General features: G+C 49.3%; 1 protein-coding gene across 1 annotated transcript in view; it reads left to right on the top strand.

Moving 5' to 3' along the window:
• The first annotated feature begins 492 nt into the window (after positions 1–492).
• The window catches only part of LOC148538567 (uncharacterized), an 81857-nt gene continuing 55694 nt past the window's right edge, over positions 493–26655 (top strand). Inside the window, exons 1-4 of the mRNA XM_088452584.1 lie at positions 493–541; positions 10271–10338; positions 11650–11675; positions 18694–18736. Of these exons, the coding sequence (XP_088308710.1) occupies positions 10286–10338; positions 11650–11675; positions 18694–18736 (122 nt within the window). The 5' untranslated portion in view covers positions 493–541; positions 10271–10285. The remainder of the gene's footprint in view (positions 542–10270; positions 10339–11649; positions 11676–18693; positions 18737–26655) is intronic.

Below are 26655 nucleotides of genomic sequence, written 5' to 3'. Positions count from 1 at the left end.
CATAGTAGATAGATGGTAGCGTGGAAGCTACTGGTTGTGGCTTGGGAAGCCGAATGGAAATGGCGGTAGCAGGATTGCTGGACACAGCAGGTTTTCAGATAGAACTGGTGTAGGAACCAGCAGGAGCCTGGGATACACTTGTACTCAGAGATACAGCTATAGCATAAGCTCTACACCACGGAATGTAACGAGATGTTCAGGCCCAGAATGCTATCAGGAGAGGATATATATACCCTGGGTCTGGCTGTAATTGGTGGATATGGACAGGTGGTCTGGTAGTAGCATTCTGAGTGGTGGAAGGCACAACATGCAGAGGGAGTATTCATCTCTGCAGCACTGAGTCAGAACTACACCTGTGATTCCAATCAGGGCTAGCAGTGTTCACAGACAGAGGAGAGTCCAGGTGGCTAATCACTGTGGGAAGGAGAGCAGTCTGCACACACAGAAATGTTATAACCAGCATGATTCAGAGCAGATCTCCCAGGTGAATTACAAACACAGATCCATGGAGCAGCTGGCAGAGGAAAGTCTCTAAGCAAAGGTAAAAACTAGCCAAGGTTGTGACATGCAGACTCCATTCCACATGGTTATTACTTATAACAAATCTATTTGAACTATACAATCGATTATAACTTTGATTGTACACATTATACACTACAGACTTAAGGTGCGTACACACTACACGATATGCTCCCTGAGCGATATCGTGTAGTGTGTCCCCGGCAGGCTGTGCTCAATGTCGTTCATGACATTGAGCACAGCCGCTGAACGATATCATTAACGATATCGTTCAGCGCCTGGCTCTCTCCCCCATTCCCCAACATGCAGCAACCTGACGAGGTCCTCAGATTGTGCTGCATGTTCAGGCAATGGACAATGTCGGAAACGACCAGCGGGAGTGCGTTTCGCTGGTCGTTGCCGACATAAAAGTGCACGATTTGTGCACGATTACAGAGCGATTGCACGATTACGATGTCGTAATCATGTAGTCGCTCAGTAATATCGCCCAGTGTGTACCCACCATTACACTACTTGTACAGACATTACATTAACTATCCAAGGCATAATTAACCATAACCATCACTCTTAACCAAAGCATTACAGCTGAACTACCTCAATACAACACATCAGTGGTGTCACTTACCTTAATTGCACCCGGTGTGGTGATCGGTCTGGGGTTCATATTCCGGTGGCAATCTTGTGGGCGTGACGCACCCCCCGTCCTCTGCAATCAATGGGCAGGGGAGAGGATAGGGGCTGCTGTGCTGCTCCGCTGAGTAAGCTTGACTCAGCGCAGCAGCAGTTGCTGGACAGCCAACAGCCTCTCCCTCCTCTTACGAGTGTGGTTGCTAGGTGACACCATCCGAGGGGGTGACACCAAAATAGCAGAGCAGCTCTACTATCTTGGTGTCACCCCCTCGGATGGTGTCACCCGGTACAGCCCGCACCCCCCTTGTGACACCAGTGCAACACATATCATATTATAACCAGCATCCGCTAGGCCATGCTATTGTTTAAAACACATGGTGAACCATATAAACACCCTGCAGCCTCCATTATGCACATGTATCAAAGCCTTCTCACAGGATAATACAAAGACTCCACTATGAACATTACTCTCTTTACAAAACAGACCATCATCCACTGTATGCTATCACAAATCATTACTAATACCAAAGTTCTGTTTCACAGAATACTACAAAAACTATATTACAAATCTCTTTCCTGCATGCTGCCCCCTAAACAATACACAGACTATTGTAGACTACAGCATAGTGTATGCTACATTACAGACTTACACCTATAGCTTACTACTGTTACAAATCACTACATTATTAAATGTTAACTTAAACTTGCTATCAATACCCATATTTTACAAACCAAAGCATAATTATCCAGAACCCTTAAAAGTTAAAACACATGCTTTCAACTACATTTTCCTTGGAAGCCATGTGTGGTTTGAGGGACAGATACTTATCCACCAGGTAGGTTCTAGGCCAGGTTCTCCATTGAGAAGTGTCTGCAAGATCCAAATGGCTCACGACCAGAGCCAGATTCAAATTGCGCCGGTGGTTTCTGTCCATGTCTGCCGCTGCCTGTCATTACACCAGCTGTAATTAGCTGATGACCAGGCCCAAAATCCACACCTGCTACCTGCTGATGACACATAGAGGGAGGCGAGAGACTGCTGGAGAAACACAGGGAGGCGAGTTGTGGGGGGGGCATAATGTGTAAGTGGCACTACTATTGTGTGGAATAATATGTTATATGGGGCACTAATACTATGTGGCATAATCTGGAAAGAGCATTAGTGTGGTATAATGTGGAAGGGGCATTACTGTGTAGTGTAAGGGGCATTACTGTTTGGCATACTGTATAAGGAGCACTACTACTGCATGGCATAATATGTATAAGGGGTACTATTGCATAACCTGAATGGGTTCTGTGGGACATAACTTGAATGTGGTCTGTGTGACATAACATGAATGGGCTCTGTGTGGGGGGCAATTTTTTTTTTTTTTAACTTTTGGGGAAGCCCTTTTAAGATCTTGCTATATAAGTGTTGGGATTTCATCCTTTAGTCTGGATAAAACTTTATTTCTACTTCAGGGTCCATAGGGTATCCACAGGATACCTTGGGGTATAGGTGATGACGTCAGTCTTCAGGCACCACAGAGTTAAAGTTTTCAGCCTCCCAGGATGCATCTGGGTCCCTCTCCTATACCCCGCTCCCGGGCCAAGGCATCTCAGTTTCGTCGGTGTCTGGCCGGAGTCGGAGGCACTGTGCAGAGAGGGGCTATGAAGAGCCCCTGAAGTTTCTTTTAAAGGCAGCGCTGGCTGCACATCTGGGAGTACAGCATGGACAGTCAGTACTGACGTCCATGCCGTCTCCCCTACACCCCGCCGGTACCAGAACGCCGGTACTGATCCGGGGATGCTGGTAGACATCTGGGGTCACGGCTAGCGGTGTCCCCAGATGTTTTGGACCATGGCCAGATCCAAGGGGATGCAGGTAAGCAGCGGGGTCCCGCGGTGGGTCCCCGCTGGTCACATGGTCCTGAGGCCCCAGGCAGGGGGCTCCCTGGGGACTGGCTGCAGCGTGGAGCCAGGCGACCAACCTGCGCTTCCACTACCCCCTGGGACAGCGGGCCGCTGCTGAGCGGCATGCACTGCGGCGTCCCAGGGGTTAAATGCATGCCAGGGGAGCGCGCTTTCCCTGTCTCACAGCCGGCGCCTCCCCTGCTGCACACAGCCTCTCTGCTCTGCCTGATTGGCCACAGTGTGTCAGCTGTCCTCCCCAGGCCGGCCTCCTTCATCTTCTGCTCCTCGGTGGCCATCTTTAAAGCATGGTGAACACTGCTGGAAGCCTGTGAGCGGTGGCATTGCGGTCTGGGTCCCCCAGCATACCTCTCCTCTGTTTGTCACAGGTCAGTGTATGCAGCGCTGAGTCCTACCAGCCTGAGGGTCTGAGTAGTTGAGAATCAGCGCTAATAGTGCAGGGATTTGTTTCTTCTGCATTGTATGTGACTAATCTGCTAGCCTGCTGTCTGTACTTTCACTTTCTACTGTCAGCTTTATTACTGTCCCTGATCTTGCTCTGCTCAAAGCCCTTGCGGTGCGCGGTGTGCAGGGTGTTATTCACACTATACCAATACGTATAGGTGTGAGTGTCACATACTTACCATCATGTCTGAGACTGATTTTCCTCTCCAGCTCATGTGTACTAAATGTAAGGTACCAATAGCGGAGGGGGAGGGTAACGCGGAGGGGTTATGCCCCCAGTACCTGGCACTGTCACGGCCGATTATGGTCACGGTCCCGGTACAGGAACCTCCCTGGGCTTGTTTCGCTAAGGCGCTTACAACCCTTGTGGGCCAGCTAGCTCCGCCACCTGCGTTTACCCAGACGGGTTTGTCCCAACAGTCAGTGGTGTCTTCACCCATGCGGGAGTTCCCGAGACAATTGATGGTACCCCACAGTATCCCAGGTTTCTCCGGAGCCTGCGTGGGTTAATACTCTTAACTACATCGGTTCAGCATTTGTCCGATGTTTTACAGGGGGAGTCTGTGTTGCGGCCTCATAACGGCCGGTGGCGTCTTTATCTGCTCCTTATGGGGATGACGATGAGACGTCAGATCATGGGGAGATTCTGGATCTATCTGACCAAGAACCTCTCCGTACCAAAGAGCCGGACGCTAAGTCCAAGGTGTATATCCCTGGTCTTATTCGAGCGGTCCGCTCGGCTTTAGTTATTGAGGATATAGATCCTTTGGTGGCCACATTCATATATGCCTTTTTAAGGATATTAAGGGTGAGGCTACGGTGTTCCCTCTTTCTGATCAATTAGTGGATCATTTAGAGGAGGCGTGGAAAAATCCAGGTAAAACGGTTTCAGCCCCAGAGACGCTTATCCGTTTGCGGTCAATTATTTTCCTAAGCGGGAATCCCCTACGCAAGTGGATTCACATGTCACACGCCTAGTCAAAAGTGCCACGTTGCCTATGCCTTCGATGTCATCCTTGAAGGATGTCACTGACCGCTAGGTGGAGATCTGCCTCAAATCCGTTTATTCCCTTGCAGGGAAGCATCCAGACTGGCTCTGGCCGTGTGTTGGGTAGCCAGAGCTATGGAGCGCTGGGCGGATAATTTGGAGGCGTCTTTGGACTCTGACTGTTCGGCTGAACAGACCGAGTTGGTGGGCAATCTCCGAGACTCGGCCACTTACATTAATGAAGTGGCCTTAGATATTTGTATGCTCACCTCTAGGATCTCCTCTGCCGCTGTGGCTGCTCGTCGCACCTTATGGTTGCGTTCTTGGAAAGCGGACGCGGATTCCAAAAAGGGATTTGAAGGTCTGGACAGGTACTATTTGGTCCAGATCTGGACAAAATTGTAGTTACGTTGGCAGCAGCAAAATCTGCATGTCTTCTGTCTGCTACGATTCCTTCTAGTGCTGGTGGGTCGTCCTTTTGGCCTCACAGGGTCCAAGGTAGGCCTAAAGTACAGTCCTTTCCACGGCAGGCTGGGGCCAAGAAATTGTCCAAGCCCAAGAAACAGGTCTGGAGTACCAGACGTCCGACTCCTAGGTCAGATAACAAACCTGCGGCCTGACGGTCCAGGCCTCCTTTTGTGGGACCCCAAAGTGGGGGGCGCCTGCTTCAGTTCGCCCGGTGCTGTTCGCAGTGCATGTTCCAATTTCCCAGAGGGGCCTGGGTTTCTATTCCATTCTATTTTTGGTGCAGAAACCCAATGGGTCTTACCGTTCAATACTAAACCTAAAGGCCCTCAGCAAGTCCTTGAGGGTGCCTCTGTTTCGGATGGAGACCCTGCGGTCCATTATTCTGGCACTGGAACCTGGGGACTACATGGTGTCATTGGACATCCAGGACGCTTACCTGCATGTCCCTATTCTTTTGCGCCATCAGCAGTTCCTCAGATTGGCAATCTGCAACGAACATTTCCAGTTCCGGGCACTGCCTTTTGGCCTGGTGACTGCTCCACGGGTATTCACCAAGGTCATGGCGGCTCTCCTGCGGACGCAGGGAGTCCGACTGTTGCCTTATCTGGACGACCTCCTGTTGATAGCGGGGTCTCCAGAGCTTCTTTTACACCATCTAGATCTGGCGATTGCGGTACTGCAACGTCACGGCTGGTTGACAAACTGGCAGAGGTCCACTCTCACCCCGTCTCAGAGTATCCTGCACCCTCGGGGCCTTATTGAACTCCAGGCAGCAGTGGATCTTTGTGACGGAGGAAAAGATCCTTGCTTTGTAGTTGAGGGTGCGCAGTTGTCTGCAGTGTCGTCGAGTGTCGATACACTTGGCAAAGAGGTTATTGGGCTCAATGGTGTCGGTATTCGACATGGTGGAGTACGCCCAATTTCACTCCAAACCTCTGCTGCTATTGATCCGGTCCAGATGGAATGGATTGCCTCAGTGTCTCAAGTCCCAGACGATGGGGCTCACTCCGGATGTTCGCCTGTCTCTAACCTGGTGTTTGCAGACGACCCACCTCAACAAGGGTCGCCTGTTCTGGGTGGCGAACTGGGTCCTGTTAACAACGGACGCCAGTCTCCGGTGCTGGGGAGCTGTCACGGGTCCACACTTGTTTCAGGGCAGGTGGACTCGGGCGGTAGCGGAGCTTCCAATAAACATTTTGGAGCTCCATGCGGTGTCAAGAGCTCTCCAGCGGGCACAGCCGGTTCTCCAGGGTCACCCTCTGCAGGTCCCGTCGGACAACGCCACCACGGTGGCCTATTTAAACCAGCAAGGAGGAACCGGGAGAGTGGTCTTTATACCAGGACGTCTTTCGGAGTCTGGTGGACAAGTGGGGTCTTCCAGAGATAGACCTCATGGCGTCCCGGCACAACAACAAGTTGCCGGTGTACGGGTCTCGAACATGAGACGAAAAAGCGTCTCTGGTGTATGCCTTGTCCGTCTAGTAGACGTTCCAGTTTGCCTACCTTTTCCCTCCGTTTTCCCTTCTTCTGCGGGTATTACGGAAATTCAAATCAAGAAGGAGGTACGCTACTGTTGATAGCTTCCGAGTGGCCCAGACGGCACTGGTTCTCCGACCTCCAGAGTCTGTCAGTAGACGTTCCTCTGAGGTTACCATTATGACCGAATCTGCTGTCATAGGGTCCTTGTCTTCACCCGGACCTGACTCGGTGTGGCTGTTGAAACGGTCATGCTAAGGTCCAGAGGGTTTTTTCTAGCTCCGTGGTGCAAACCATACTAAGAGCTCGTAAACCTTCCTCGGCAAGAAACTACCATCGTGTGTGGCATACTTTCTTCCGGTGGTGTAGACCTAGAGGGTATTCCCTTAGGGAGTTCCGCCTGTCTAGGGTGTTGGCTTTCCTACAGGCTGGACTGGATCATGGGCTTCGCCTGGCTTCTCTGAAAGTGCAGGTGTCTGCCCTGTCAGTCTGGTTTCATCGTAGGATTGCTGCGCTCTCTGATGTGCACACCTTTATGCGAGGTGTTCTTCGCATTCAGCCACCTTTTGTTCCATCGGTGGCGCCTTGGAATTGGGCTGTGGTCCTGAGAGTTCTCTAGGGGCCGCCGTTTGAACCACTGGACTCAGTGGACTTTAAATGGCTTACAGCTGAAACCATATTCCTTCTGGCCATTGCCTCGGCCAGACGGATTTCGGATTTAGGGGTTCTCTCTTGTAGACCCCCTTTTCTGATTTTTCATAGGAATAGGGCGGTGCTTCGCACTCGTCCGGGATTCCTTCCCGAAGTGGTATCCAGTTTTCACATCAATGAAGAAATTGTTGTGCCGGCTTTCAATTCACCTGGACTTTCAGTGGGTGACGCCACTTGGGATGTTGTGCGGGCAATGAGAATTTATGTTGACCGCACTTCTTCTTTTAGGAAGTCGGACGCCTTGTTTGTCCTCTATGGCTTCCGTAAAAAAGAGTTCGCCTGCTTCAAAGTAGACTTTGGCGGGCTGGATTCGTATGGCAATTTCAGAAGCTTATCTTCATGAAGGTCTTCCAGTTCCCTCCTTGGTGAGGGCTCATTCCACTAGGTCTGTGGGTCCTTCGTTTGCAGCTAGACGTGGTGCCTCTGCAGTTCAGATCTGCAAGGCTGCTACGTAGTCTTCTGTCAATACCTTTGTGAGGTATTACGCTTTTGACATCTTTGCCTCTCAGGATGCTTCCTTCGGGCGGCGGATTCTCCTCTCAGCACAGGAGCGTCCCCACCCTTGAAGGATACTGCTTTGGGACATCCCCAAGGTATCCTGTGGATACCCTATGGACCCTGAAGTAGAAAATATGAGATATGGTAAGAACTTACCCTTGTTATCTCTATTTCTACGAAGTCCATAGGGTTCCACAGGACTCCCGCCCTGTCGCACCTGTACTGCAGATGGGCTTTATTCTGGTCACAGGTTTTTCCGTCTCCCTATGGTGAGAATGTGATTCTTGTGAGTGTCCAGATTTTTTCTCTTCTCTCTCTTTCTTCTCCTCCTCCGGCCTATGGCTTGTGACGTAACTGAGATGCCTTGGCCCGGGGGCGGGGTATAGGAGAGGGACCCAGATGCATCCTGGGAGGCTGAAAACTTTAACTCTGTGGTACCTGAAGACTGACGTCATCACCTATACCCCAAGGTATCCTGTGGAACCCTATGGACTTCGTAGAAATAGAGATAACAAGGGTAAGTTCTTACCATATCTCATATTATAACCCTTGACCCAGCATGCACTTGTTCAGGAAGGTGGTGTTGACCTCACCATCCCCACACAACTGTACACTACCTGGCTGTGCTGATGTGTACTTCCTGTTTTTTGAGCCGGCTTCCTATTACGTCACAAGTTACTATTGTTCTTTTCTTTGATATAGTATAAGCTGGCTTGCAGACACATCATATCTTAATTTGTGCATGCACTGCCTGGCATATGCACACCTCATTAGTGGCACTGAGACATACATGCCTACCCTCCCGGAATTCATGGGAGGCACCCAATTTTTCAGGTAACTCCCATCACCTCCAGAAGGGTAGGCACTTCTCCCTCATTCTGCCCACTTCCTAGTGAAGTAGGCAGAATGGGAAGACTTTTTGCGGCAATCGGCAGGTCAGGGCGTTGGGGGCGGCACCTAATGGCGCGATGCTATGAGAATCACGTCATTTAACCATGCCCCTAATTAAAATATGCGTTGACGTGCTGAATTCCCATGAGGGGGTGGGGCTTAATGATGCAATTTCTGCCTGCCCCGCCCCTAACTATGCCCACCTGCTTCTTCTCCCGGGGAGGAGAAATATGAAGTCGGCAAGTATGCACTGAGTATATGCTATACGGCGCATGCAGGCGGCAGTGGAGCAAAAGCGCCCATTATAGCAATAACATTATAGTTCCTTCACATTGCTATAATGTCGTCTGTGCATAATGTGGTCCAGCGTGGAGTGCACATGCACTGCACAAGTGCAATTCCTATGAATATGCATAGATTATTCTAGTCACATGTCTGAAGAAGTTTATATTCAGCAACAGATGACACTTTATGGTGAAAACTGCTCTGCTATTACCTCCTGACATTGCTAAATACTGCTATACAGCCATGGTTCTCTCATATTCTTTTCCTTTGCTTTTCAGTAGTTTTTTGTCCTGATAGGGACCAGTACGTGTGTTCCATTGTGAAACACATGATGGCTGGAAGCCATTTTTTCAGATGTGATAATATAAATACAGGGGCCTATTCATGTGCAATGGTGATGTCTGTCTAACTGCTGCTACATGGATGCCATGCTTGCTAAAGTTACCATGCTGACTCTATCCTGAAGACGTTTCCTGTGTGAACGGAAACACCGATGACAAAGAATGGTATTAATTCATACTTGCCTAACCAAAATCAGGTGCCGCTCCTGGCCCCCTGGAAAGGCAGGCAAGACACCCGATCCCCGGCGATCCATCTGACCCCCCCGATAAATACAGTATGATCCACGACAGCGGGGGGGGAAGGGGGGCGGTGACACGATTTGCGCTGAATCGCGTCATATTAAGGGTCACGCCCCCTTTTGAAGTGACACGCCCCCCTGCTGAAGACGCCTAACAGCTCCCTCCCAGAAGGAGGGAGCTTTTATCATTAAGCTATACAGTCAAATAGCTTTGGTCTGTTAAATAAAAAAATTTGGACCGTCTATTTGTGATAAAGAACATATAGGTTTTATTACAGCAATACCTCCACTATTCTGCACAGACTAACTTGGAGCATAGCATAAGGAGTATCAGTCAGATCTCTCTGGCAATGTACCAGAGAGTAAGGGATCTTATACACAATAGTTACATAAATTACAAAATCATTAACAAGAAGGTGTTTACATGTATATTACAATCAAGATATTTAATTGGTTGATGCATAGGAAAGGGTTGTGACAATATACAATAATGCATTTAACGGGGTTGGGTTTCTGAGTGAATAAGTAATTGATACCAGATAATTCGTCTGTGGTCTTTGACATTGTATGCCCTAGTCATCATGACATCTTAGATGAAATATTCTCGAAAGGTTGGGGTTATCTCTTCAAGCAAACATGAAACTAGGCTCAAATGTATCACGCCACAGTCTGACAGGCTTCCAACTTCAGATATCGTGTAGTCCAGAGTAAAAAGTCTGTCTTATGACTTGTTTTTCAATTATAAAAGACATTTTAACATATATCCATCTGAATCACTGTAAAAGATACAAACACATATATTAACATAAAACCTTAATAATTCCTTTATTTCAGTCAATACTTACTCCATTTTTATTTAACGTCAACAGGCTGAAGAGAAAATAATGTCTAGTGGATATTGTTGGGGAGCACGAGATACATTTTTCGCCTACCGGAGGTAAAAGGTTTAATTCATCTTAGCTAAATAGATTGTTAGATATTTTCAACAAAAGCAAATACTGTAAGTAAAGCCCAAGTGTAATAGCTGAACGTCTTTTACCCAGAATGCTTTTCTTGATGTAGCAGAATTAGCATGAACAGAATAGGCATAGATGTATTGTGTACTGTCATATGTTGTATGTCACCCACACAGTGCAGTATGTAATTTCCTGAATCCTTATTGCCTAATATTTGCACCCCTGTGTCTCCCTGTTCACTCTCTCTCTCAGCTGTACTCTCTATACTACAGGGACACAGTGAATATATTAGATAAATGGCTTTTATACTCTGGGCTCATTTGTGAAAGGGACATCTGACTCCAAAAATGTCCTGTGACATCATAAATGAGCGTTTGCGAGCTGTGCCGCTGTATATATGGGTCAGCTTATCTGAGGAGATGGCCACAGTTACGGAATGTGTAAGTCCTGTATCTGCTGCTGGGTGGAGGGTGACAGGAAATGGGTGATCGTTATTAGTACAGATTGAATACAAGATGCACCTTACCATAAGGGAGATGTACAATAGTGGGCTTAAGCATCTGTATATGTGACATTGTGTCTGCATATAAGGAAGCAACGGGACCTGTGTCATTGTGAAGGACTTTTTCATGCACTGATCAGGAGACTGAGGAATTGAGGGCCTTATTCAGAGGCGGTCGGAGGATGCAAGCGGTCGCTCAGAAACTGGGCGGCCGCTTGCATCCTGACCGCCCGCCTCTGTTGCAGTCGTTAGGCTGTGGGTTAACACCCACAGCTCTAACGACCGCTCCGGTGATGGTCTCTGACCATCGCGACCATCGGGGCTTACGACGAGACCCTAGGGTAGGGTCTCCCTTGTCGTAAGCCCCGGAGAGCTTCTGGCTCTGTCAGAGCTGGAAGCTCTCCACTGACATCACTAGTGAATTCCTCCGTTTGGGCTGCCACCCCCCTGGCCCGCCTTCCAAACGGGGCGAGCTGTCAATCAACATCGACAGCTCGCCCCCTTTGGATCGAGACCCACTACGACCGGCGCTGTCGGTCGTAGCGGGTCTCACGCATGCGCACGACGGTGCCGGCGCCGTCGTGCGCATGCTCTGTGGGGGGCCATCAACCCAGTCAAAGCGCATCGGCGCTAACGACCGGGTCTGAATGACCCCCTGAGTCTTGCTGAATGCAGTGTAACAGTGTCCTTCCTGTAACTACATACAATAAGCTCCGATACCTGGGTATAACATGCCTAATGCAAGATGTCATACACTGTTCTGACATATTTATCTTCTCTGCCTCCACAGAATCCCTGGGAATCATCGTGAAAGAGGTAATTATGAGACAGACAATTTATTACATAAAACATACATACAGCCCCATTATTCATGTTTATTTACATGTGGCTTAAATAACATTTCCAAATTAAGCACATTACAGTACTTAGAATGTTTCCTTAGATGCGTATAAAGATGTGCAACTAATTGCAAAACAAAAGTCATACCCCAAATCACTGTTTTCTTATCATTAGTACCCGATCTTTTACTGGGAAGATATCCAACCCCTTATTTTCACTATATATTTAAAGCACAGTCTGTATTACCCAGCCTTACTGGGTTTGGTATGAAATACCGACGGCTCAATAGCCGCCTGATCAAATCCTGACAGCGACATCCAGATGCTTGAAAAGATCCTGACAGGGCAGGTAAGTACCCTAACCCTCTCCCTCTTCCCTCCTAACCCTCCCTTAGTGGTGCCCATCCCGAACATCCCCCCAGTGCCTACCCTAACCCCACCTTCCCGCACCCTAACCCTCCCGGTGGGGTGCCTAACACTAACCTCCCCCCCCCGAGGGTGCTTAACCCTAACCCCCCTCCCCATAGCCTAACCCTCCCGGGGGTGTTCGTAGCCTTATTCTCCCCTGAGGGTGCCTAAACCTAACCTCCCTAAGCCCAGGGAGCAGTGATACTTTCCTGGCATCCTGGCATTAGGCAGTCTGGCGGTCGGGATGCCGATGCCGCTATGTCATTCGCGATAGTGGCATTGGCATTTTGCTGGTTGTCAGGATTCCCGGCGTCAGTATATCAGCAGCCGGGATCCCGTCCACTGACTTTTCTACTTCAGGGTCCATAGGGTATCCACAGGATACCTTGGGGTATAGGTGTGACGTCAGTCGCAGGGCACCAAAGAGTTAAGCTTTCAGCCTCCCAGGATGCACTAGGTCCCCCTCCTATACCCCGCCCCCGGGCCAAGGCACCTCAGTTTAGTTTGGTGCCCGGCCGGAGTCGGGTGCACCTGTTGGAGTGGGGGCTAGAAGAGCCCCTGAAGCTTTTTCTTCATGCAGCTGTGGCTGCACATCTGGATGAACAGCATGGACAGTCAGTCCTGACGTCCATGCTGTCTTCCCTACACCCCGCCGGTACCAGAACGCCGGTACTGATCCGGGGATGCTGGTGGGCGTCTGGGGTCACAGCTAGCGGTGACCCCAGATGCTCCGGACCATGGCCGGATTCAAGGGGGACAGAGGTAAGCAGCGGGGTCCCGCGGTGGGTCCCCGCTGATCACATGGTCCTAAGTCCCCAGGCAGGGGGCTCCCTGGGGACTGGCTGCAGCGTGGAGCCAGGCGACCAACCTGCGCTTCCACTACCCCCTGGGACAGCGGACCGCAGCAGAGCGGTAGCGCTGCGGCGTCCCAGGGGTTAAATGCATGCCAGGGGAGCGCGCCTTCCCTGTCTCACAGCCGGCGCCTCCCCCGCTGCACACAGCCCTCTCTGCATGCTGCCGACTGGTCCTGTGGCAGCGCTCCTCCCCCAGGCCAGCTTCTCTCTGCTCCTCGGCGGCCATCTTCTCTGCAACGCATGGTGAACGCTGCTGGAAGTCTGGAAGGAAGCATCGTGGTCTGGGTTCCTCCGCATACCTCTCCTCCGCTGTGGCTCAGGTCTGTGTATGCTGCGCTGTGTCCTACCAGGCCCTGTGTCTGTGTAGTTGAGTGATCAGCGCTGTTAGTGCAGGAATTGTTATTTCTCTGCATTGTATGTGACTGTGCTAGCGCTGCCTGTAACTTTTCTTCTCTAAACTGTCAGCTTTATTACTGTCCCTGTTCTTTCTGCTAAAGCCCTTGCGGTGCGGTGCTGCAGGGTGGTCTCTCACCTATTTAATACTTAATTGGTGAGAGAGGTCACATACGTGGTGCCATCATGTCTGAAAGTGATTTTCCCCTCCGGCTACAGTGTACCACGTGCAAAGTACCGTTAGCGGAGGGGGAGGGTAGCGCGGAGGGCCTTTGCCGGCAGTGTTTGTCCATGGCGCGGCCTATTACGGTTACAGCACCGGTACAGGAGCTGCCCTGGGCTTGTTTCGCTCAGGCGTTAACAGCTTTAGTGGGCCAGTTAGCTCCGCAGCCCGCGTTTACTCCGATGGGTTTGTCCCAGCAGTCTGTGGTGTCGTCACCCATGCAGGGGTTCCCACGACAATTGGTGGTACCCCACAGTCTCCCTATTTCCCCGCTCCCGGGTTCTCAGGAGCCAGCGTGGGTTAACTCCCTGACGAGTTCTGTACAGCACTTGTCGGATGTGTTGCAAGGGGAGTCTGTGATGCGGCCTCATAAAAGGCCGGTGGCGTCTCTGTCCGCTCCTTATGAGGATGACGAAGGGACGTCTGATGATGGGGAGATTCTGGATCCTTACGATCAGGAACCTCTCCATACTAAGGACGCTGATGCTAAGTCCAGAGTATATATTCCTGGACTTATTTGGGCGGTCCGCACAGCCTTGGTGATTGAGGACGAAGTTCCCCCAGCGGCTAAATCTAAGTATGCCTTTTTCAAAGATGTGAAGGGCGATGCCACAGTCTTTCCTCTTTCGGGTCAGTTGGTGGACCATTTAGAGGAGGCGTGGAAACAACCTGGCAAAAGATACCAGCCGCAGAGACGCCTGGCGGTGGCTTATCCGTTCGCGGATAATTATTTTGCTAAGTGGGAATCCCCTCCACAGGTGGATTCTCACGTGACCCGTCTTGTCCGTAGTGCCACATTGCCGATGCCATCCATGTCCTCCCTTAAGGATGCTACGGACCGCAAGGTAGAAATCTGCCTGAAGTCCGCTTATTCCCTTGCAGGGGGGGCAGCACGGCCGGCTATGGCCATTTGCTGGGTTGCCAGAGCGATGGAGCGCTGGGCGGATTCATTAGAGGCTTCTTTTGAATCCGACTGTCCGGCCGAACAGGCGGAGTTGATTGGCAATCTCCGTGATTCGGCCACCTACATCAACGAGGCGGCTCTAGACATTAGTACTCTGGTGTCTAGAATTTCTTCAGCAGCGGTAGCTGCTCGTCGCACCTTGTGGCTGCGATCCTGGAAGGCGGACGCAGATTCCAAGAAAGGTCTGGAAGCGTTGCCGTTTACCGGAGAAGTTCTCTTCGGTCCGGATCTGGATAAGATTGTGGCCACGCTGGCGGCAGCCAAATCTGCTTGTCTCCCGTCGGCCGCTGCTCCTTCTGGTTCTGGACCATCGTCCTTTCGGTCATCTAGGGCCCAGGGCAGGCCCAAACCACAGTCGTTTCCTCGACAGGCTGGCCCTAAGAAATCGGTCAAGCCCCGGAAACATGCATGGAGTACCAGACGTCCGGCCCCCAAGCCAGATGACAAGCCTGCGGCCTGACGGTCCGGGTCTCCCCTTGGGGGATCCCAGGGTGGGAGGCCGCCTGCTGCAGTTCTCCCGGTGTTGGTCGTTCACTAAGACAGACACTTGGGTTCTGGAGGTGGTCTCCCACGGGTACGCCCTCTCCTTCCGGCACAGACCCCCGGCTCGATTCTTCACCACGGGTCTACCATCAGACCGGAACAAGGCTACGGAGCTGCGGAAGGTATTGCACACTATGCTCCAGGCTGGAGTTATAGTGCCTGTTCCATTCTCCCAGAAGGGCCAGGGTTTCTATTCAAATTTTTTTTTTGGTACAGAAACCCAATGGGTCATATCGTCCGATTCTCAACCTCAAAGCACTCAACAAGTCTTTGCGGGTCCCGAAGTTTCGGATGGAGACCCTACGGTCCATCATTCTGGCGCTGGAACCTGGGGACTACATGGTGTCATTGGACATACAGGACGCTTACCTGCATGTCCCTATTCTTTTGCGCCATCAAGAGTTCCTTCGGTTTGCAATCCGCAGCGACCATTTCCAGTTTCGGGCGTTACCTTTTGGCCTGGCGACAGCACCACGTGTTTTCACCAAGGTGATGGCGGTCATGGCGGCTTCTCTGCGGCTGCAAGGAGTCCGCATGTTGCCGTACTTGGACGACCTGTTATTGGTGACAGGATCTCCAGAGCTCCTGTTACACCACTTGGACCTGACCATTGCACTGCTGCAACGGCACGGCTGGCTAATCAACTGGCAGAAGTCCACTCTAATCCCGTCTCGGAGGATTCTGCATCTTGGAGCCTTATTGGACTCGGGACAGCAAAGGATCTTCATGACGGAGGACAAGATCTCTGCTTTACAGTCAAGGGTGTGCAGTTGTCTGCACAGCCGCCGGGTGTCCTTACACTCGGCGATGAGGTTACTGGGCTCCATGGTGTCGGTGTTCGACATGGTGGAATACGCCCTGTTTCACTCCAGACCTCTGCAGCACCTGATCCTGTCCAAGTGGAACGGGCTGCCTCAGTCTCTGAAGTTCCAGACGATTGTGCTCACCCCGGAGGTTCGCCTGTCCCTTGCGTGGTGGTTAAAGACGACCCACCTCAACAAGGGACGTCCGTTCTGGGTTCCAAATTGGGTCCTGTTGACAACGGACGCCAGTCTTCGGGGCTGGGGAGCAGTTTCGGGTCCACACTTGTTCCAGGGCAGGTGGACGCCGACAGAAGCGGAGCTTCCAATAAATATCTTGGAACTCCGTGCGGTCTTCAATGCTCTCCTGCAGGCACAGCGGTTTCTCCAGGGTCACCCGGTGCAGGTCCAGTCGGACAATGCTACCACCGTGGCCTACATAAACAGGCAAGGAGGAACTCGCAGTCGGGCGGCTCTCGTAGAGGTCTCTCGGATCCTGGTTTGGGCGGAGCGCAATCTTCCGGCCATATCAGCGGTCTTCATCCCGGGAGTGCTAAATTGGCAGGCGGACTTTCTAAGTCGCCAGGACGTTCATCCAGGGGAATGGTCCCTGCACCCGGACGTTTTTCAACTACTGGTGGACAGGTGGGGTCTTCCAGAAATCGACCTCATGGCGTCCCGGCACAACAACAAGTTGCCGGTGTACGGGTCTCGCACAAGAGACGAAGGGGCGTCTCTGGTGGATGCTCTGTCCGTCCGGTGGACGTTCAGGTTCGCATACCTGTTCCCTCCGGTCTCCCTTCTTCCACGGGTAATCCGGAAATTCAAACAGGAAGGAGGGATGCTCCTGTTGATAGCTCCCGCGTGGCCCAGACGGCACTGGTTCTCAGACCTTCAGGGTCTGTCCGTGGACAGTCCTCTGCGGTTGCCGCTACGACCGGACATTCTGTCTCAGGGTCCTTGTCTTCACCCGGACCTGACTCGGCTGTCTTTGGCGGCGTGGCTGTTGAGACGGCCATGCTGAGGTCCCGGGGGTTTTCCAGCTCTGTGGTGCGTACCATGTTACGAGCTCGGAAACCGTCTTCCGCGAGGATATACCATCGCGTGTGGCATACGTTCTTCCAGTGGTGTCGACCGATAGGTTATGCACCGCGGGAGTTTCGTCTGTCTCGGATTCTCGCCTTCCTGCAAGCGGGACTAGATCATGGGCTTCGCCTTGCTTCTTTGAAGGTACAGGTTTCGGCCCTATCTGTCTGGTTTCACCGTAGGATTGCTACAATCCCGGATGTGCGCACCTTTATGCAAGGTGTTCTCCGTATTCAGCCGCCCTTTGTTCCACCTATGGCGCCTTGGGATTTGGCTGTGGTCCTGAGGGCTCTCCAAGGACCGCCGTTTGAACCACTGGGCTCAGTGGATATTAAATGGCTAACAGCTAAGACTGTTTTCCTTCTGGCCGTTGCTTCGGCCAGACGTGTTTCTGAGTTAGGGGCTCTTTCTTGTAGACCCCCTTTCTTGGTTTTTCATGGGAACAGGGCAGTGCTCCGCACTCGGCCCGAGTTTCTTCCCAAAGTTGTTTCCCAGTTTCATGTTAACGAGGAAATAGTTGTTCCGGCCTTTAACTCACCGGGTCTTTCCGTGGGTGAGGCCTCTTTGGATGTTGTGCGGGCCTTAAGGACTTATGTTGACCGCACTTCTTCGTTTAGGAAGTCGGACGCTTTGTTTGTCCTCTATGGCTTCCGTAAAAAGGGTTGGCCTGCTTCAAAGCAAACTTTGGCAGCCTGGATCCGTATGGCTATTTCTGAAGCTTATCTTCATGAAGGCCTACCGGTCCCTCCTTCTCTGAAGGCTCATTCCACTAGGTCTGTGGGTCCTTCGTGGGCAGCTCGACGTGGTGCCTCGGCAGTTCAGATCTGCAAGGCTGCTACGTGGTCTTCTGTCCATACCTTCGTGAGGTATTACAGGTTTGACACCTTCGCCTCTCAGGATGCTTCCTTCGGGCAGCGGATTCTCCTTTCTGCACAGGAGCGTCCCCACCCTTAAAGGATACTGCTTTGGGACATCCCCAAGGTATCCTGTGGATACCCTATGGACCCTGAAGTAGAAAATATGAGATATGGTAAGAACTTACCCTTGTTATCTCTATTTCTACGAAGTCCATAGGGTTCCACAGGACTCCCGCCCTGTCGCACCTGTGCTGCAGATGGGCTTTGCTCTGGTCACCGGTTTTCCGTCTCCCTCTGGTGAGAATGTGATTCTTGTATGTGTCCAGATCTTTGTTCTCTCTCTTCCTTCTCCTCCTCCGGCCTATGGCTTGGTAACTAACTGAGGTGCCTTGGCCCGGGGGCGGGGTATAGGAGGGGGACCTAGTGCATCCTGGGAGGCTGAAAGCTTAACTCTTTGGTGCCCTGCGACTGACGTCACACCTATACCCCAAGGTATCCTGTGGAACCCTATGGACTTCGTAGAAATAGAGATAACAAGGGTAAGTTCTTACCATATCTCATATTTTTAACTACATCCCGCCTTACTGTTATAGTGACAGCATAATGAGAAAATGCTGCTGTGTGTAATACGTCACATATACAGTAGTGGCCTTTAGCAGTCAGTGAAAGTGATAAGTCCTTTAGCCTGGGGCCTGATCCGCAATGGGGCACATCAATATAGAATTTATATATCTATTGTATTTATCTGTTTCAGGTAATATTTTATTCTGCCTTCTAGATAATGTTTCTGAACAATGAGGCGGATAGCTCAGTGTACACATATAACACAGTGTATCATGTATATTACCATGTGTGTTGTTTCCACAGATGTGTTGGCAGCCAAGAAAATGGAGTGTAAATGGAGTGTATGGTAAGTGTTTATATAAAATATAGACCCACTGTTTGCATATAAGACCACAGAGATTTTGATATACAATTATATGTTAGTAACATTATTTGTTAGTAATATTATTTTTGATATACAATTATATGTTAGTAACATTATTTTTATTTACAAGGCTTCTGTATTGCAGTACAAGGGGCTAAAACTGACCATAGGATACAGACACGTAGACATCAGACTTTGGGAACTACGGAAACTGAGACATAGGTAACATAGAGGGAACGGATGGAAGCAGAGGGGGCCTTGGGTGGGGGAGTGAGTTCAGTTTTTTTAAATACAGAATTTCAGGAAGCATTGTGCCATCAAGGGAGATTACTGACAGAAATTGTTGTCACATGGGAGAGGACAGAGGGAAGAGGTTTGGGGAAGAGAGGGGAATTTGGGTATCGTTGGCATAGAAGTGGTAGCAACAGTGGCGTAACTACTGCCCCCACAGCCCCCGTGGTGGCTTGGAGGCGCTGGATAGCTTGGGGGCGACAGGGGCAGTAGTAGTAACTACGGAGCACCCCCTGCACCGTCCATCTGCCAGGCACCCGCTGAGTGTGTTACCAGCGGGCGCCCGGCTCCTATTCAAACCCCCGGCGGCAGCCGGAGGACGGAGCTCCCTCCATCTTCCAGGTCCCGCGGGGCACTATGGGAGTGACGTTATGACGTCACTCCCATAGTGCCGAGGAGCGGACGCCGGGGACGGAGCTCAGGAGTGAGCTCCGTCTTCCGAGCCCCGCAGAGCACTATGGGAGTGACGTAATGACGTCACTCCCATAGTGCCGAGGAGCGGACGCCGGGGTATGGACGGCAGCAACACTGGAGCGGGGATAAAGGTAAGTGTTTGTGTTTTTTTATTTTGTGTGTGTTCGTTTGTGTGCGCGCGGAGGGGGGGAGCAACTAAAGGCGGCTAACTACAGGGGGCTAACTACAGGGGGCTAACTACAGGGGGCTAACTACAGGCGGCTAACTACAGGTGGCTAACTACATGGGGCTAACTACTAGATGGGGCACTACAGGGGGCTAACTACTAGAAGGGGCACTACAGGGGGCCCTGCATAATGGGCACTACTTTAATGGGCACTACTACAGGGGACATTGCATAAGGGGCACTACTACAGGGGGCCCTGCATAATGGGCACTACTACAGGGGGCACTACTTTAATGGGCACTACTACAGGGGGCCCTGCATAATGGGCACTACTACAGGGGACATTGCATAAGGGGCACTACTACAGGGGGCATTGCATAATGGGCACTACTACAGGGGACATTGCATAATGGGCACTACTACAGGGAACATTGCATAAGGGGCACTACTACAGGGGGCATTGCATAATGGGCACTACTACAGGGGACATTGCATAATGGGCACTACTACAGGGGACATTGCAAAAGGGGCACTACTACAGGGGGCACTGTATAAGAGGCACTAATTTGATACACAGTTTACAGGTTATAAACTATGGCCCTCATTCAGAGCCGTACGCTCTGAGCAGAGCGCACGCTCTGAATGAGGGCCGGGCTCCATTTTCATGGAGCGTCCTCCTGGACGCTCGTTAAGCTGTGGGTCACCACCCACAGGCTATACGAGCGTGCATTGTGATGGCCGCGATGGTCGAGACCATCGCGACCATCGAAATTGCGAGTCGGAGCCTGCGGTTGAGGTTTTCAACCGCAAGCTCTGGAGTGATTTTGGCTCTATCAGAGCCAAAATCACTCCCACTGACATCACTAGTGATGTCAGTGGGCCGGCTTCTGACGGGAGGCGTTCCCGTGGGAACGCCCCCGTCAGTGAGGCACGCCCCCGGCACGCCCACCAAAGGGGGCGTGCTGTCAATCAACATTGACAGCACGCCCCCTTTGATCGGACACAACGAGCGAAGGACTTTCCTTCGCTCGTCGCGTCTGGCGCATGCGCACGACGGAGCTCCCTCCGTCGTGCGCATGCTCAGTCCATAACATCGACCCACATGCGAGCGGACAGCCGCTCGCGAGTGGGTCTGAATCAGGCCCTATGTTCCCAATAATCTGGCTTTACACTGACATAAAAACTGTGCAACCTGTCTTGAGTTGAGGTGACAGACTGGCAGGAGCAGAAAGGAGGGTTGGTGAAGTAGATCTGTCAGGGTGGGATTTAATGGGCATTACTGTTTGGCATAATGTGTATTTGGCATTACTGTGTGCACAATGTGCTATTAGGGGCATTACTGTGTGGCATAATGTGTAAGGGGCATTACTGTGTTGCATAATGTGTTGTACATTACAGTGTGGCATAATGTGAAATAGGGGCATTACAGCATGGCATAAATTTGTTTTAAGTGCTTTACTGTATGTCATTATGTGTTATATGTGGCATTATTGTGTGGGATGTGTAAGGGGCATTGCTGTGTGGCATAATGTGTTGTAAGGGGCCCTCCGGTGTGGCATAATGTGTTGTAAGGGGCATTCCAGTGTGGCACACTGTGTTAAGAGTGGCATTACTTAGTGTGTCATAATGTGTAAGGCACGTTGCTGTATCGTGTAACCACACACCTTAAACGTAGTCTTTGGGTGTGTTTGATCTTTGGGAGGGGGGGGGGCGCCTGAAACTTTTTTGCCATGGGGGAGCAAAATTTATAGTTACGCCACTGGGTAGCAATATAAAAAAACCTGAGAAGCTCACCAAGGAAAGACGTGTATAGCAGGGGTGGCCAAACAGCTTACTCAGGCTGGTCGGCTTGTGAGGCCAGGAAACTGCATCCGTAGACACAGCCCCTAGCTTTGCCACTCCCGGAAAATGGGGCCGATATGCTATAGTCTATGGTGGAAGTCTGTTATTCTATTATCTATGGTAGATGGTGATATGGTTGAAGGTTGTGGTATAACTTTGGCCCTCATTCAGACCCGGACGCAAGTGGCCGTTCGTACGTTCGGCGTACATAAAAAAATATGTAAATTCAAGCACTCGCTCGTATTTTCGAACGCAGCCAAACATCCTCCCCAAACTCAACCGACCCCTCCTCTAACTAACGAGCGTGCCAAATAGCGAGCGTACATCCCCGAAATGGCTTGAAGGGAACGCACGCACTAGTACTACCCGGAAGTGGGACTGTCAGATTTCGATTAACTGCTCGTTTATTCTGCCTACCTCCCTCAATCGTATCATGGCAATCAATATATCAATTAGCTTAATTGTTTTTTTTGTTTTTAACACAATGCAATAAACTTTAATCTTGTCCGTGTTTGTGTTTACCCGCAGAATACGTACAGCTTAAACATTCGCTTTTATTTGTCAAAATACATGTTAGCCCCAATTAAACAATTGTTCTATTTGTTTTTCTACCCGCATATTTCCCGGGGTTCATTTCTTTATTTAAATTTGCTTACGCATGTCACTGCATCAAGCCTATCATAACTCTCAAGAGATTTGTGGCCCTGTCGAACACATCACTAACCAATAGAATTGGTCCTGTTAATTACCCAAATACATTAGCCAATCAAAATGATTTTTGGCTCTTTATTAAAAATGATTTTTAACAAATACACCATTGCCATCATGAGAGCCTCGGCATTCACCAGGCGCGAGGTGCTGGTGCTAACGGAGGTGATGGATAGGCGGATCACCAGCCAGCCTCCACCCATCACCAATCGCGAAAAGCATTCCGCATATGCGGAGGTACGTGGCCGCCTGCGCTCCTTCGGCTCACGCCGCCAGATCGGGCGGCTGGAGCGCAGGTGGTCGGACCTGCAACGGCGGACGCCCCGCTTGCTGGCATGCTTTCGAATGCAGATCGCTGAAAGTAAGTTTTAGGGACTGTGGTTTTCATGTTTATCTTTGTGGCCCTAACTGCGTGTGCATGTTTTCATGTATGTCCTATTTAGTCATTGTACTCATATCTGCATGGCCATGTTTTCATGTATGTCCTATTTATTCATTGTACTCATATCTGCATGGCCATGTTTTCATGTATGTCATATTTATTCATTGTACTCATATCTGCATGGCCATGTTTTCATGTATGTCCTATTTATTCATTGTACTCATATCTGCATGGCCATGTTTTCATGTATGTCCTATTTATTCATTGTACTCATATCTGCATGGCCATGTTTTCATGTATGTCCTATTTATTCATTGTACTCATATCTGCATGGCCATGTTTTCATGTATGTCCTATTTATTCATTGTACTCATATCTGCATGGCCATGTTTTCATGTATGTCATATTCATTGTACTAATATCTGCATGGCCATGTTTTCATGTATGTCATATTTATTCATTGTACTCATATCTGCATGACCATGTTTTCATGTATGTCATATTTATTCATTGTACTCATATCTGCATGGCCATGTTTTTCGATTTTTTGTGTCATAAAATAGTGTTTTTCTCGGATTTTAGTTGAAACTAACCACAATTTGTTTCACATCTTTTAGGGGCACAGCGAAGACTACGGCGTCATCGTCATCCAAGACGGCGCTCTCGCCCACTCTCCCCAACCCCCAGCCAACCCTCCACAACCCCAAATTCCCCTATTTCCCACTCCACCCCAGCCTGCCAAGACCCTGTGGCGGATATTTCGGGGCTCCTTCCCCTCCATCCCAATTCCCCCTCTCCTCCAACCACCCCTCTTCGAACTACCCCTCCCCGGATTCAGAAATTACCCCGCCCAGATCGTTGGGGAATGGAGGCACCTCCGAGGAGGACGAGGGAGTGCCTTCTGGAGCTGCCGTTTTTTCGAACGGTATGTTTTTGATTTTGTTTTTTTTTCACCACAAACTGTTTGTATGTAATCATGTGTCATTCCCTTTTTTTGTGTTTTTTGGTAGACTTTTGGGGAATTTTCGGGTTGCCTTTACCTGTTACTGCTGATTTCACCATACACATATCACACCTGTCGGAATCTGTTTTTTGGACTTGTATTTTTGGGCTACACCATTTTGGGGGGCTGGGTTTTAACGGTGTAATTATGCTTTGATTCAAAAATTTTTCATTTTTGGTTTGTTTGTTTTGGCTTGTTTTTTAATGTGGTTTCATTATTGATGTATTAATCCCCACACTTTTCTAACCCACAGAGGAACAGAGGCGTAGGGCTGAATTAGCCGGCTGTGTGGGCCGTATGCGGGAACATATCATCGGTCTGCTGCTGGTGGTCCTTGACCATATGTCGGTCCTCCTTAGGGACTAGTTTTTTTTTGTTTTTTTGCTAAATGTAAATAAATTAATATTTTCAACTTAACGTTCTGTCTCATTCGTTGTTTCAAAATCAGAGATTGTTTACACTGACATAAGTAGACTCTTCCAGCAAGGATTTGCAATTTTTGGCACTAAGATTGTGTGTTGTATTTTTAAGGAAAACAGGCACAAGAAACACCTAACAGTAACAATCTCATTTCCCTTTTTTGGTGTAGTCAAAATTAGATATTACTACATTTTACATGTTCCTATTTGGGGTGCAAGCTGCTTAGGCCGATATTACGAAGCCAACTGATTGTACAGGATTCCTTTGGGTGTTGGTTTGGACCCAGAAAACATATTACATTTTAAAAAAAAGGTACAAAATTACACTCTCAAGACATTTATTCACAACATAACTCCAAAATCAAAGTGGTCACTCACAAACAAAACACACAGTGATAATCATAAATACAACACATACCAAAAACTGCAAAAAAACACACAACAAATCAAGAACTGGTTGACGAAGGACCATGCCAACATGATTCCACAAATATGGCGTTGCAATATGGGTTCCAGAATATATTCCCAAAATTTCCACATAAAGGTTTTTTAAGGGTAGCAGGAAGTAGTCATCGTTGGAGTGCCAAAGATTATGGAAAAAAACAGAAGATGGAGAATAAAAAAACAATTAATTAGATGTTCTCAAACAAACCGTACCACATTGGGTATAAACACTGTTGTTTTGACAATAATTACCTAAAATATCTGGCCACCACATCATCGCGTATGGCCCCCCCACATACTGACCTCCGACCAACCTCGGGGGGGCCATCCTCAGGTAAGGCATCCTCTGGCTGCATTGGGACACCACTCCTTATGGCGATGTTGTGAAATATCCCACACAGGACCACAATTTCCGAAACCATATCCGGCAAATACATGAGCTCGCCACCAGAGCGGTGGAGGCATCTGAATCGGCCTTTTAAAAGGCCGATACAGCGCTCCACCACTTGCCTGGTGGCTGTAAGTGCAGCATTAAACTCACTTTGTGGCCCTGGTGTGGGAGCCAAATAAGGAGTGAGCAGCCAGGGCGTGCAAGGGTAGCCACTGTCTCCTGTGAAAAAGAATAGACAACATCAGGATCACTCTGTATGAAGCTTAACATTGTTATGTACTAAAGGTCTCCACTTACCCAGAAGCCACGCATCACCAGCTTGTAGGTTGGTTAATTTGGGCCATATCCCTGATTGCCGGATGACGAAGGAGTCATGTGCACTTCCTGGTAATTTTGCATTCAGGGAAAGGATCTGGAGGGAGGCATCACATACCACCATTACATTCAGGGAGTGATAGTGTTTCCGGTTTCGAAATATGGCCTCCAGCCATGCTGGAGGCTGAAGTGGTATGTGAGTACCATCCACAACCCCTATGATGTGTGGGAAGCCAGCTATTAGGTAAAAATTGGCCTTGGCCACACTAAGGGCACCCATATCCAAAGGCATTTGAATAAAATGATGGAGGTGTTTGAAAAGTGCCTCCATCACTGCCCTCAGGATCCGGGAAAAGGAGGATTGTGAGATGCCCGCCACTATTCCCACTGTTGTTTAAAACGATCCTGAGGCACAGAAATGTAACACCGCCATAAATTGCGTAAGTGGTGGTATTGCTGTAGGACTGTCAATTTGCCACTCAAGATCACTCTCTATTAATGAGAGAGTGTCTATGATGATTTTGGGAGGAAGACGGTAGCGTCTTAAAACCTCATCATCGGGCATTCCAAAAAGGGTGACACGTGTTCGAAATATCTGGGGCCTTGCACGCCTACGATGCCTACGCCTGGGACGAGATTGAGGTTGGTCGGCTTCCGGGAGCATGGCCAGAACAATCCGACCCAGATCAACCTGAAATGGCAAGATTTGAATGTAAGGCTTTTTAACCCCCCCCAAAAAAATAAATATAACTTAGCTTGATGATACCATCCATTGATGCTTACATGCCGGGGTATTGTCATGATACGTGCAAACTGGAAATAATCACAATATAAAAATACATCATTTTATGCTGGGCATTTCTGTTTCAAAATTTTGTGCAAGACAAAACATAAAAGGGGAGAAACACACATTTGCCCAAATAGCAAAACGACATTGCGAACACTACGTCAAATTGGGGCCAAATGTAAGCAACAAATGCTAAAGGGAAAACACAAACAATTTAACGGGATGAATAAGCATTTAAAAATGCGCTAATTAGTTCGCAAATACAAGTCACAATAGAAACTGATAAAAATGCGCTAATTAGTTCGCAAATACAAGTCACAATAGAAACTGATAAAAATGCGCTAATTAGTTCGCAAATACAAGTTAAAAAATACGCAGCTACAAAAAAAAACACATTTTAGAAACATTTCTGACTAAGAAAAACCAAGGTTACAAGTGTAAGGCCACACAAAGTTGCGTAAAGACAAACATGAACATTTACAAAACAATTAAAAAAATGAACTTACCAAGAGATAATATATAAGATTCCGATTCAAAAGATCTTTGGGGCAGAGCCAAAAAAAAACCTAAGAGAGATGAAATTACGCAAAAAAACGTTAGAAAATACCGAAAAAGAAGGAGACACAAATTGAACCAAAGTTAGACTTCCAAAAACTTACCAAAACAAGAAACGCCAAAAAGAAATCCAACAGAAAAAATGCGAACGTAAAAACAAAATGCAAAAATAGCAAAAAAAAAC

This window comes from Taudactylus pleione, unplaced genomic scaffold (assembly GCF_031769625.1).
Source record: "Taudactylus pleione unplaced genomic scaffold, aTauple2 ptg000039l, whole genome shotgun sequence".
Lineage (NCBI taxonomy): Eukaryota > Metazoa > Chordata > Amphibia > Anura > Myobatrachidae > Taudactylus > Taudactylus pleione.
The sequence above is the reverse complement of the archived record's forward strand: the minus strand, read 5'-3'. Positions and strand labels throughout refer to the sequence as shown.